The sequence below is a fragment of the Stegostoma tigrinum genome, chromosome 4 (genome assembly GCF_030684315.1).
Source record: "Stegostoma tigrinum isolate sSteTig4 chromosome 4, sSteTig4.hap1, whole genome shotgun sequence".
NCBI lineage: Eukaryota > Metazoa > Chordata > Chondrichthyes > Orectolobiformes > Stegostomatidae > Stegostoma > Stegostoma tigrinum.
In genome coordinates this window covers 65,657,507-65,671,203 of record NC_081357.1, presented here as the reverse complement: position 1 = coordinate 65,671,203, position 13,697 = coordinate 65,657,507, and the positions used below count along the sequence as shown (strand labels likewise).

At 38.8% G+C, this 13,697-nt stretch overlaps 1 protein-coding gene across 1 annotated transcript in view; it reads left to right on the top strand.

Annotated features, from left to right (window-relative positions):
• Positions 1-13,697, top strand: part of trdn (triadin) — a 433,668-nt gene that overhangs the window by 290,663 nt on the left and 129,308 nt on the right. The window contains exons 29-30 of the mRNA XM_059645698.1: positions 6,161-6,205; positions 10,525-10,575. Of these exons, the coding sequence (XP_059501681.1) occupies positions 6,161-6,205; positions 10,525-10,575 (96 nt within the window). The remainder of the gene's footprint in view (positions 1-6,160; positions 6,206-10,524; positions 10,576-13,697) is intronic.

Genomic DNA, 13,697 nt, shown 5'->3' with positions numbered 1-13,697 from the left:
GGACTCAGGGTCTATACACAATGGAGTTTAGAAGGATGAGGGGGATCTAAATGACACTTAGAAAATATTGAGTGGCTGGGACAGAGTGAATATGGGGAAGGTGTTTCCATTGTCTGAGAGACTAGGGCCCGAGGGCACAGACTTAGAATAAAGGAAAGACCCCTTAGAACAGAGATTAGGAGAAAGTTCTTCAGCCAGAGAGTTGTGAATTTATGGAATTCACTGCCACAGAAAGCTGTGGAGGTGGGTCATTGAGTATATTTAAGATGGAGATAGATGGGTTCCTGATTGTCAAGGGGATCAAGGGTTAGTGGGAGAAAGTAGGAGAATGGTGTTGAGAAATTTAGCAGCCATGATTGAATGGCAGATCGGTATGGATGGGCTGAATGGCCTAATTTCTGCTCCTATGTCTTCTGTTTTACGGTCTAAATTGCGTGAAGAGCTCAACACCTGTGGAGAGAAACCATGTTCAAATAGTTGTTCAAAGGAGTGAATAGACTGTTCAGCTTGTGTGTTTGGTGCACTATTGAATTTGTTAGATTTTGGTTTGTAGCTTTGTCAAGGAAACTTTTTAGCAGTCTGTATCCGTCTATCTAGAATTATGCTTCTGTGTAACGAACAAGCAGTGCAGATGGATTTTGTACCTGATTAGGACAATCATATTGTGAATTACTTTACTTCATTTGTGACAAACTCCAAGCCCCCACTGTAATGGCTTCATGAATATATATCCATTCCAACTGATACACATTTCTTCTGAAGGGTTACATGACCCTTGCACAGATGCTGCCAAACCTGCTTAGCTTTTTCCAGCAATTTCTGTTTTTGTTGCCCATGACGTGTAGTTTGGGTGAGGAGGTGGGATCAAAATCAGAGACTGTACTTAGATTATATTTAAATTGGCACAGGTGCAGTCTGTACATATTATTTCTGTCTCAAGGTATTAATATACGTAGCTTCTAGTACACGCTGTTATAGCACACTGCAACCCCAGCTGACAATCCTAAATGCATTGTCACTATAATTCCTTGCATAAGAGCTTTACAAAAATGGATCTTGATTGCATGTTGCAACTAAATTCACTTGATTCAGAATGGGTTCAAGAGGACAAAAAAAAACCGTTGCTGAGACTATAATTGTTATTTTGGAAAAGTGAGTTTAACCAGAAGAGATTAAGAAATTATAAATCTGGTTCTCAATTTATGGCAAAACTGAGGAGATTTTCTGAAAATTTGATAGTTTCTTGATGATTCAGTAAACAAAATAATGAGTTAGAAATCGTGTAAGTAAATTCTTGTGCTTTTGATGAACTGAAGGTTATCCCTATTTTTAAACACAAAATCTCAATAGTTGTGGATTTTGGTGTTGAATCACAAACCATAGCACTACCTTGATGTTTGTTAAAACTGTCATTGTTAATAAATGTCTCTGTAACTTGTGGGACTGGTTTCAATAGGATGCTGTATTCTCTGGTCAAAAAGTTAGTCATAAACCTATTCATGTGAACCCCAATTGCTTCACAGTATATTGGGAGAATCCTTAATAATCCCAAAAAGAGATCTCTGCCCCCATCTTAGAAGGTGTAGTTTTGATTTGTTCCTTAATTGAATTAAATGGAAGAAATTTCTAGCTTTAAAGTTAACCACAAACTCCTCATTGATTTTTCTTCTTTTTCTGCTTTTCGTACCTAAAGACAAACTGGAAAGTAAGTATGTCAGGTTATGCTGTGCTTTTTAGTGGCACTGTTTACATTATGGTGTGATGATAAATCCCCACTTACTGAACACTCTGCCTTTGCCTTGTTTTAACCTGTATCTTACCAGATATTGTAGTACAGTGCAGACCTCTTTCTAAAGACATTGGCTGTTCCTACAAATGTTATTAGGCCTAACAAATTTGTTCTTAAGATTATTGGCAGAATTTATTTGCAAGAAATATGTCCTTAAGTGCATAGTCATGAAAGATCTATCCTGTTCGAAGTAAAACTGGAGGAACACAGCAAGCCGGGCATTTTCTGAACAAGGGTCCCTACCTGAAATGTTAACTTTCCTGCTCATCTGATGCTGGCTGGGTTGCTTTGTTCCTCCAGCTCCACTCCAGCATCTGCAGTTTTTGCTATCTCCTATTTGTAGTGAAGTTGTGAATATGTGGCCTGGTTATGATTTTGCTTATTGTGATTGAGGAACGTAACAGAAAAACACTTCTACGCATACAGGAAATTTCTAGACCTTGGAACATGTTGTTAGCAAAATAGATAAATCTATTGGAAGAAAGTCTGATTTTTTTAGTATTCCCTTGTGGGATGGGGGAGTTGCTGGCTGGTGAGCAGGTATTGTCCATCCTTAGTTGCTCTTGAGAAGGTGGTGCTAAGCTGCCTTCTTGAACATTGTACATTTTAAAAATGAAATTAATAGATTTTTGTCATCCAGAGAAGTAGGGCAAATATGAGTATTTGGAGTGAATCCAGATCAGATCAGGCATGATCACATTAAATGGTAGCAAAAGCTCGAGTTGCAAAATTGTTACAGTACTGTAGGAACAGAAGTGGATCATTCAGCCTGTTAAAACTGTGCTGCCTTTCAATACATCAAAGACAGGAACAGGAGTAGGCCATTCAGCCCTTCAAGCCTGCTCTGCCTTCAACATGAGCGTGGTTGGTTATCTGTGTCAGTACCATGTTTCTGCTTTTACTCCACATTCTTTGATCCCTTTAGCCTAAGGAACTATATCTAACTCCTTCCTGAAAACAAACAATTTCTGTGACAGAGTTCTAAACATCACCACTCTCTGGGTGAAGAAATGTCTTCTTGTCTCATCCTAAATGGCTTACCTGTATTTTAAACTGTGATCCCTATTTCTAGGCTTCCTGGTATCGGGAACATTCTTCTTTTGTTTATCTTGTTTTATGATCATGGCCGATCGAATACTTTGAGGTGTTTTATCTGCACCATGCCCATAACTCAGTACAACATTGGTGATCATTGGATTCACTTAAATGTTCTGAAATGACTCCACAGAGGCCAGTAACCCGTCTCCAAGTCACCTTTTATTTACACGTGCACAGTACATGGACACTGACTAGCCAGCTGAGTGAGGAGAATCTGTGAGGCTCCTGTTATCATTGGCCAGCTAGGGATCCCTGATTGGGTTTGTTAACAATGGACCAATCAGGAATGTTATACTCAGTCAGATCATACTCCAAGTGGCCATCATTTCTGTCACTACATGTTCCTTTATGATAGTGGCCAATCACACTTTAGACAAGTTGGCTTAGTTTTCTTGGTTGAAATAGTAGCATTGTTGTCTTCGTTCAAGAATAGTTCATGGATCTTTGTCAGTTCAGGCAACTTATGAAACATCATAATTAAACTGCTGTATCTGTGTAGAACAGTAGCACAATCCTTACATTTCTCTCTTCACTCAGTCCTTTTATATTACGTTGTATGATTAAATTATGTTAACAATAATGGCAAATAATTGCATTTAATCTTATGTTTAATGAGAATACATAAATGTTACAGTAGAAAGTTATTATTTATCAATAATTTGCAACCCCGTAGAATGGTTTCTGGTCATCGCTTACTCAAATATTATGTTAGGTGGACCAAACAGTGACCTACCTCAAAGTGACTGATGATCAAACTTATCCAGTCTGATGAAAATAATAGAGCAGCCTCTCAAATCAGAATGCTGTTAAACTCTAATCTGCTTATCAAAGATAAGTGTGGTTCCAGGCAACAGATTTTCTGATGTGAATCTGTTTTCAGTAGAAAGCCCTGACATTAATTGTTTAGCTATATTGGACCTCCATTTCCTACATTGCAGGCAACAAATGGACACCAATAATATTTTTCAAGACAGTGGCATTGTTTTCTCTATTGGGTTTTAAAATGAACGATGGATTTCATAAAATTCATGTTTTCCCATTTATATACCAGATATTCGCTTTATTTTTTAAATAATCCACTCGTCTAGCAGACCACAAACAGGCTGATACTGAAAACATTAGAATTGTAAAAGTAGGAGTTCCTACAGTGAAATGCGTCGTTTGACTATCAGCTTGATCCAATTGCCACTAATCTATTTCTCTCAGAATCAGCTGCTTTCTGATGGATTTGTTGCCAAAGTAAGGAGTTATTTGTAAAAATGGCCACATGCATGAGTAGAAAGGGAAAGGAAAACAAGAAAGGCTGATGATAACTCGTAAACATGGGCTAAGCTTTGAATGAGCAGGAACAGACAATCACCATTGTTAGTAACGTGTGAAGCTGGATGAACACAGCAGGCCAAGCAGCATCTCAGGAGCACAAAAGCTGACGTTTCGGGCCTAGACCCTTCATCAGGATTCCAAAAGTGTTCTCCCTTGCCTCACTCACAGTGGGATAATCTCATCTGACCCTGTCAATTTATCCATTTGTAATGCTGCTAACCTCATTTGTGTCTTCTCTCTATGTAAATTTATTCTAATATTTCACAATCCATGACCCTCATGTCTATGCCGGCACATCATCTCCCACAGTGAAGATTGATGCAAATTATTTATTGAGTATTGTGTCATATCTTCAGGGTCCATGCACAGATTATCTCTATGTTTCCAAATGGGATCTCCTAGTTGTGATTGACATTATAGTTGAGCTTGGACAATATCTTCTTAGCACCATTTTTAGAGTTAGATTTGCACATACCGTCACGCATTGTTTATGTCCAGAGATTAATAGCTTGTCCGTGGGGGGAAACAATTATAGCTGTAGCCAGCCTTCCCAGCTTTCATATTTTCAAACCCTGCATGTCAATGAACCATTTAAACAGTTAGAAACACAAGTAAACTGTGGATTTTGGAATCTAAGGTGGGCAGATGGAAGGTTAGAAAAACACAGCAAGCCGGGCAGCATCTGGAGGAGGAGCAGTCAGTGTTTCGGGTGTTACCCTTCAGCAGAATTGAATATGGGGCAAGGGGAGTAGCCGATTAAGGGTGGGGGAGGCTTGAAGGGTTGCAGAATGGATGATGGGTGGACACCAGTGGTAGTTACGGCCTGGTTGGTCGATGGGAGGGATAAATCTGGCTGGTAGCTGGAAAGAAAGGAAGGAGGTGAGGTTGGAAAGGGAGCTGGGGGTGGATGAGAAGGTTATTTGAAATTAGATAACTCAATGTTAAGTCCCTGCAAATCAGATTGCAAATTTGAGGAACGACACCTTATCTTTATCCTAGGCACCGGAGGACTCAACATTAAGTTCCAAAATTTCAAAAAAAAAACCTTCCCAACCATCCCTCTGCCTCCTCCCTTCCATTCCAGCTACCAACCAGATTCATCCCTCCCATCAACCATACTGGTTGTACCTACTACCGGTATCCACCCATCACCACAATTCTGCGACCCTTCCCCCACCCTCTTTATCTGCAGCTCCCCCTACCCTCACGTCCAGCCCTGAAGAAGCATTGACTTCACCTCACCCAGATGCAGCCTGGCTTGCTGTGCTTTTCTAGCGTCCTGTTTGTTAACCATTTAAACAGTACCTTGTTTTGAACTTTAAATAAGGAAAATCACACATTTAGTTTTTAATGAATCTGCATTAAATACAAAACATGAGGGTCTGTTTGTAGAATATTTGCAGAAATTTAAAATGATAAAAAATGGATAATGCTCTGGGCTTCCAGATTGTCCTCTGAGCCTCTGTTTACATTTAATATTCACATATTTACAGAGGGCCCTCTCTCTAGTGTATGGAAATCTCTAAGCGAGACGAGTTTTGAAATTCCTACTCTATTCTAGTGGACATGTGTCAGCATATTTGCTTAATTAACTTCAAACTTAAAGCTAATCAAATAATCCAACATTATTGATTTATGGGTAAGATCTAGATGTTGGTTAATACAATTATGTTTGCACACTGAAGTTTTATTATTCAGATTGATACAATGTGCTGACAGTATGTCTTCAGCAATTGTAGACAGCTAAGATGAAGGATCAGTTGAAATTTGGTCAGACTTTGCATCATTATCTATAACTTTCCATAGTGGACTTTGTGGACTGTTACAATATGAAATCTATACACAGACGTTGAACAAAATATAATACTTTGGGTATATTATCATGGACAAATACACTGAAATAATTGCAATTTATCAAAAAAAATTAACTCTTCCATTGTTGTCCAACAGAGTCAAAAGTCGTACATGAGAAAAAGACACATATTTCGTCATCAGGTATGATGATTGGTTAAGGGAAAGAATTTAACTATACATTCAATTCATATCTGAAATTGGGCTCATAAATGTGAAGAATGTCTGTCCTGGGGAATACCAGGTTTTCACTTCTTTTAACCTGTATCAATATCTAACAATCCTAGAGATGCCCTCTAACTTAAACACTCTTCCCTATGCTCACAGAAGCAAACACCAGGAAATTGACCAAAATTCCTTATCACTGTCAGTATCCTGTCACCAGTTTGCATGATTTTGCTTGTTGGCATCAATGGATGTTTAATTAGAGAAGTTTGTGCAATAGATATACCTTTTGAACTGGAATGAGGGTATCCAATTTACTGCATGAATGATCACTGTGGGAGAGTGAGAGAGGAAAAAAAAGACAATTTTATCAAATTCGTTCCCTGGGACTTTGTTCAAATATGGAAAAACAGATTGCTGTGCAGCTTAAGATAACAAAGTGTGAAGCTGGATGAACACAGCAAGGCCAAGCAGCATCTCAGGAGCACAAAAGCTGACATTTTGGGCCTAGACCCTTCATCAGAGAAGATGATGGGGAGAGGGTTCTGAAATATATAGGGAGAGACGGGGAGGTGGACCGAAGATGGATAGAGGAGAAGATAGGTAGAGAGGAGAGTATAGGTGGGGCGGTGGGGAGGGGATAGGTCAGTCTGGGGAGGATGGACAGGTCAAGGAGGTGGGATGAGGTTGGTAGTTGGGAGATGGAGATGCGGCTTGAGGTGAGAGGAGGGGATAGGTGAGACGAGGAACAGGTTAGGGTGGCGGGGACGAGCTGGGCTGGTTTTGTGATGCAGTGGGGGGAGGGGATGAGCTGGGCTGTACAGCTTTATGATATGAAACTTTCTTTATGTGCCAGGTCTGTCGACCCAAGAAAAACAGCAAAACCTATCTTTTTTACCAGCTTATTAAAATGAGCAAATTACCATCTGGATAAAGCTGTTCCTACCATTTCTACAATATTTCCAAGTATAACTCAAAATGCTTTGAATTTCAGTGCATTACTGAGGGATAAGTGAGAATGATAATGTCTGCCCTTGTATGAAGTCATTATGATAAGTACCAGATTATATGCAGAGGCAGCTTGATCTTGCAGACCTTTTGGCAGAAAATGTTAATGTAGTGAATAATTTAAAATGTGACAAAATGTATTAATGTGCACTGAATGATAATTTTATTAATTATGCTTTGCATACAGAAAACAGCATTTTTTTAAAAATGGGACTGCTGTCAGTTTATCTGCAGTTTCCTCCAAAGAAGAAATGTAGGCTTCAATAGAGCTGAGGGATTAGCAAAACCAGAGCAATGTTTTACGGAATTGTGCACGAGCTCTCCATCAGAAAAGATGAATTCAGGGAAAATAAAAAGATTATCAATTGCTGGATCCAGATTAATTCCTCAGGATTGAAAGAAACCATATGACCCACAATAAAGTATCACTGATTGTTTGCAGCCAGACATGTACCTTGTTTTAATCCAAGAAAAAATGTCTAAAACCAAAAGAAATTGCAGAGGAAGGGTTTGAGGAAGGGTCACCGGACCCAAAATGTTAACTGTTTTTTCCTTCACAGATACTGCCAGATCTGCTGAGCTTTTTCAGCAACTTTGTTTTTGTTCCAGAAATTGCAGAGAATCATGGTTAGCTGTGGAATGCATTTTTTTGTGCTTCCATTTAATGCTTTCCCTCACCAGAGTTTTTCTTTTAACCAGCTACATGTTTTAAAGTGTTTTTTATTGCTTATTTAAGAATTAAAGAAGTTTCCATTTCTTCATTGTAACCACAGATGTTACAGTCAGTGTAAGAACATGGAAGGACAGTTAGGTGACCTTGCCCCATGAGCTGATGTACTTTAACTTAGTTTAACTGTTTTTACTCTGTATTCCTTTACGTTGTTGCCCAACGAAACAGTCACATTAGTTCAGACTGTAATTTTGGATAGGGTTACACAGAAAATGACTAAGCAGCCTAACCAGTCCAAAGCCACTGTTTACTCTACACTTGGGTGTCTTCTCATTGTTTTTTCTATCATTGTAATGAGTTATTCCCTTCTCCATTCTACAATGGTCTGTATTGCCCTTAAATGTGTCCATACTATTTCCTTCAAATTATAGTATGTTCCACATTCTTATCACTCCTTGGGTGAAAAAGTTTCTTTTGAATTTCTTACTGACTGCCTTGTATTGATAGCCTGTAGAGATTCTCTTCCGGTCAAGCCAATACAGTGTCTCTGTAAGTCTTTATTGAAATCTTCAATAATTTTTACAACCTTCATTAGGTCATGTCTCAGCTTCTTTATTTCCAAGGAAATAAGACCCAGCCTGCCAATTCTTTTTGATACATACATACATATATTTTTGAAGTGTTGCCCTTGTAAGTCTTCTTTACATGTGCTTCATTGTCTATATATCATTTGTATCATATTAGAACCAGACTGTACATAATGTTATAAGTATGCTCTAACTAAAGCTTGTTGCGAGTTTAGCATAGATTTCCTAATCTTCAGTCCTATTATTCGAGAAATTTAAAGTGGTTGCTTTGTGCTTGGTTTTTTGGTTGTTAATTTGTGACACAAATTTTGTGATTGATGTAATTGTAATTTGAGAACCCTCTGATAGTCTACCCCACCTGAACTTGCACCTTCCAAGTAATAAGTGATCTCCCTATTTTGCTGACCAAAAATGTGCTCCCTCACAATTAGCTGTGTTCAACTTTATTTGTCAATGATTTGCCATTCCTCAAGTTTATTGATATCTTCCTGGAATTTGTTGTGGTCCACCTCAGTATTAACTGTGCCCTGCAACTTGAAATTTAGTGTCATCTGTGACATCATAATTTGTGTTTTGATTCCAGAGCCCAAATTCATATTGTAAGTTAGAAGAAGCTATGATCCCAGCACTCATCTTTGTGGAACACAGCTCTTATCTCTTGCCATCCTGAATAACTATATTATTACCGTTCTCTGCACTCTGCCTTGATACCAGCAACAACTAGATCCTGACTTAATTTTTCCTGATCTTATTAATTTGACAATTGAGGACCAATTCTTGAAAGCCTTTTGAAAACCTACATAATTACATTTACTCAATTGTATTCTCAGTACCTTTGCATAAATATTTACAGGATTTCCCTTTTAAAATCCAGACATTTCAGTTGCAGCAAACTGAAGATTGTTGACTGTGTGAGTGGCTATTATTGACAGAAAGTTTATTCATTTGTTAGTATGCTGGGAAATGCAACACACAAACACTGATATCTTCTAGTAATAGAGCATGGAGGTGATTTTCGGAGGATTTGCAAGGACTACAAAAGCAAAATGCCATGGATGTTGGTTAGGTGCAATGAGAACAGGAAGTGCTGGAAATACTCAGTAAGTAAGGCAGTACTTCGAAGAAGAAAGTGGAGTTGACATTTTAGGTCTGTGATCATTCATTAGAAAGAGTGAGTAATGTTTCACTGCATGACAACAAGATTTGACTTTGAGAAGGTGTTTATCTCACCATTCATGCTGGTAATTGCACTGGCCCAAGATGAAAATGAACAGAAAATCAATTTTTGGAGTGTCGTGGAATGATTTTACAACTAGAATATGTGGATTTGTCCACAAAAAGTGACATGACAGGAATAATATGAATAGGAATTAGTCAGTAGTGAGGGAAGGAAATAAACATCAGCTATGGATAAATAGGGCAAGCAATGAAGTTCCCAGATAACTCAAACCAGTAAGTTAATCATACGTAAATTCATGAAAAATTAAATATTTTTGACATAAAGTGGTTAGCTTAAAAATTATTACTGAAACAACTCCAACATCTGAACAGCTAAGACCAAGGTGCACTCAATATTGCTCTGCCTTGCTAAAGCTCAGTAACAGCATACATTTTCTGATCACCTTTTTTAAGGAATGTTTCTATTGGAATATTGTGTCTGTCTATCTTTTGTAAAAAAAAAAGAGGAAGTTGTATTTGAGGATGTACCTTTGTAAAAATTGTATTCATTTGATGCATACCCACCTGAGTAGCAAGCCTGTGGAAATTTCAGTGCTTTTTATATTAAATTTCTTCAAGCTGTTACAGGAATTTAGCTTGTTAAAAAAACTCCCAAAATATTAACAATGGCCAAGTGCATATTTTATCTGGTTCCACTGTCAAGACCCCTAGTGCATCAAATATTGTTGCCAATTTTATGATGAATGGGACTGAGTTTGACCGTTTACAGTGGATTCTAATTCAGATGATTATTACTGGAGATTACATATGAAATGTATATTCATGACTAATGTATGGTCTTATATTGTCTACAGAGCCAGAAAAGCTGAAGAAAGCAAAATCAAGCCCAGAAGCCACAACAAAAGGTAAGAAAAAAAACACAATGAGACAGAAATGTTACATACACATTCAACATAATAATTAATACTTTGTAAGCAATTGAAGTATCTGCTCACAAATTATATAAGAGTTGAGGGGCATACATTTTTAAAAATTGAAGTGGCGGACTATTATTGGTAGGACAATCGTATGAAAAACCCAGAAACAAATCTTTCTCTTTTTTATTTTTTACCACCAAGACCAACTACGGCCACCTTCAACCCTGCCTCAGCTCATCTAATGCTTGAACCCCCAACCATTCCTTTCTTACCTTCAGACTTGTCTACCTGAAATGATCAACTGGCTTGTCTACAAATCTCCAATATCTAAAACTCCATTGTTGATAGCTTAAGTCTCACCAGGTCGTATTCTTATCACCCCATCATCATTTGCTGATCGACACTGGATTCCAGAAGGAAAGAAGCGAGGTAAAGATGTGGAAAACTGCCTCTGAGGGGAAAATGGGAAATAAAAATAAACAAGATTGTAATCAAGTGATGAGCTACAGTTACTTGAACGTTTTGTAAACTTCATTAGAGTAAAGTATGAGTTCTTGGAAAACAGATTGGAATGGGTAAATAATTAACGTAAGAAATGATTGAAAGGTCAGTTCACACCGAGGACCCAAGTGTCCTGATTTAACTCACAATGTAGAAGCGGCTGCAGCGTGAGAATATTGAGCAAATTATAGGTAAATTGTTGCTTCTGCTGGAAGGTCTTTTGTGAGTAATTGCATTGATCTTTTAGTAATGTATCTTCATTGGGTAGGATTTTCTGAGGAGTTGCAAACAGTTGCAAATTAAGTTAATCTGGTAGAATTAATAATTACTAATTCCATGTTGCTGCCCAGTCAGAGACGTTCTTCCTGTAACACAAGGGAGTAATATGGTATGTGAAATTCAGTGCCAGTGTGATGCTAGGTATGCCCTCTCTGTTTGCCGACCAGTGTGTCACATCAAACAGCGTATCCCTTTGACAGTTTGCAATAAGTAATGTACTGATGATCCCCAATAATCTCACACTCTCAAAACTGACAACAGAGATTAACATTAGGTTTGTTTTCAAAATTGGACAATATTTGCCAAATAGTCCCGAGTATGTGAATAGGTTGTCAGTTGTGCTTGAAGTGTGGTGCGTTTGTGCTTACTGGAAGATAGACATATTACCACATGGGCTTTGTATTTTGCAAAAAGAAACAACATACATGCCCACTATACCTGTTTTAGTTCAACAACATAGGTAGCAACCATTCTGTGGTTCATTTCTCAGGGCAGTGCCTTGATGAACCAGCTTTTGGCTGCCTGTTTAAACAATGCCTGACAGTTAGCTAGTGTATTCTATATGGCAATGTCCATTCTATTCAAACCCCCTTTGTCAACTGTTCTGCACTTTCCTCGCATATATTATATCTGTTGTGTCCTCTTTATGGTGGTATTTCATACCAATTGTTCTAATGAGTGAAAGATGAAAACCCTGAGCAAAATAAGCTGAATTCTATCGGAAATCACCTGTGTCAAATTTGGGAAGTTTTCTCTGTGAGCCCAAACGAACTTTTTCATGCTGTTCTCCAAAGCTTGCTTCATCAGCTTGGCACCATGCCTGTATTGTAGCCACTAATCCCATATTCCTTCTCACCCGAAATAGAAGTACTCACCACTTTGAGGGCCCAAGATTCCTGATGCCCTGCAAGCGCTACCAGCCAGGAGTTGCCTTTCACCATGCACATAGTGGGAAGGGAACCTAAAAAAGAAGTGCTTCTCATTGCACATGAGTAGCATGGCTGACTCACATTGCAAATGCAAATGTGCATTCATAAATGCACATTGCTATTTAAGAAATGAGTGACCCAGGTTGCCTCATTTTGGGATCATCCCATCTTCGAACCCTTTCCAAGGGAGTGCTACCCTTTTGCCAGTGCTCAGCAAAGGCTAACACTGCAGGTATGGCTGAGCCTATTTTCCTTTTTCAGTACACGTTTATAAGTCACAAGAATGAGGAAAGGAAATATAAGTCACGCTTGGTACAGTGAGTCTGTTGGCTTTTATTCCCACTTTCTCTGGTCCATCGAGTGGATCTGAATAACCCAAGGCTGTTCTAAACAATGGAATATACACTAGAAACAGTACAGAATTCTGCATGAATCTTAGTCATATAATGCTCACCATCACAAGAGATCCTTTTATGTGGACTTGTCCAAAGACCTGACAGAACACGCAATCAATCTGTTCTATCTCAGCTTCTCATTATTCCATGAGGGCTAGCTATTTTATTTTACGGTGAAGCAGGCTGTTTTACACACTGTACATATGAAGAACCTATGCCTCCTACCCTTGACACTATACAGTCTCCAGACAATGATCAGTTTGATACTGGCACAGCTCAAAAATGTAGCACATTTTGCACATCTGGAGTCCAGGGTTATTCTCTAGAAGGTCCAAACATCCTTTCACATGAGCCCCCATGTCCAACCTTATTCAAAATATTGACCCTGCTTTGGACACTTCAATAATGTATGGATTAAAAGCAATTTGCTCATCAGTGAGGCAGGCAAAAGGACATGGGATGCAATTAGTAGTTGAATACAATTTTATTGACAAAATTTTCCTGATTAAAACATTGTGAGCATTTCCCAAATTCCCACAATCTTTATTCTCTATCTAACTCTATCCATGTGAGAAAGATAAATACCCACAATGATGCACTGCTGGGCCATTGGAATCTTCTTCCCCTCCAAAATAAAGCTGGCTCTTTTCAGCAAATGTAGGTCTTGCAGGTCAAGGTGGGTCTCCTCCTGGATTGTCTTGGGATGCCGCACAATCTTCTGCCATGGATCTTGCTATGAGTCTTCCCTGAGGGGGTAGTGACCAGGCGTGTGTTTTTAATCTCCCCTCGCCTCTGGAATTCCAGAATGCTTTGTGGCGTTTGGACAATGGGGTCATAATGGGGTCATTCCAACCCCAGGCGACTGTCTATATGGAGTTTGCACATCCTCCCCGTGTCTGCGTGGGTTTCCTCTGCATGTTCCGCTTTCTTCCCACAGTCCAAAGATGTGCAGGATAGGTGGATCGGCCATGCTAAATTGCCCGTAGTGTCCAGCGATGTGTAAATT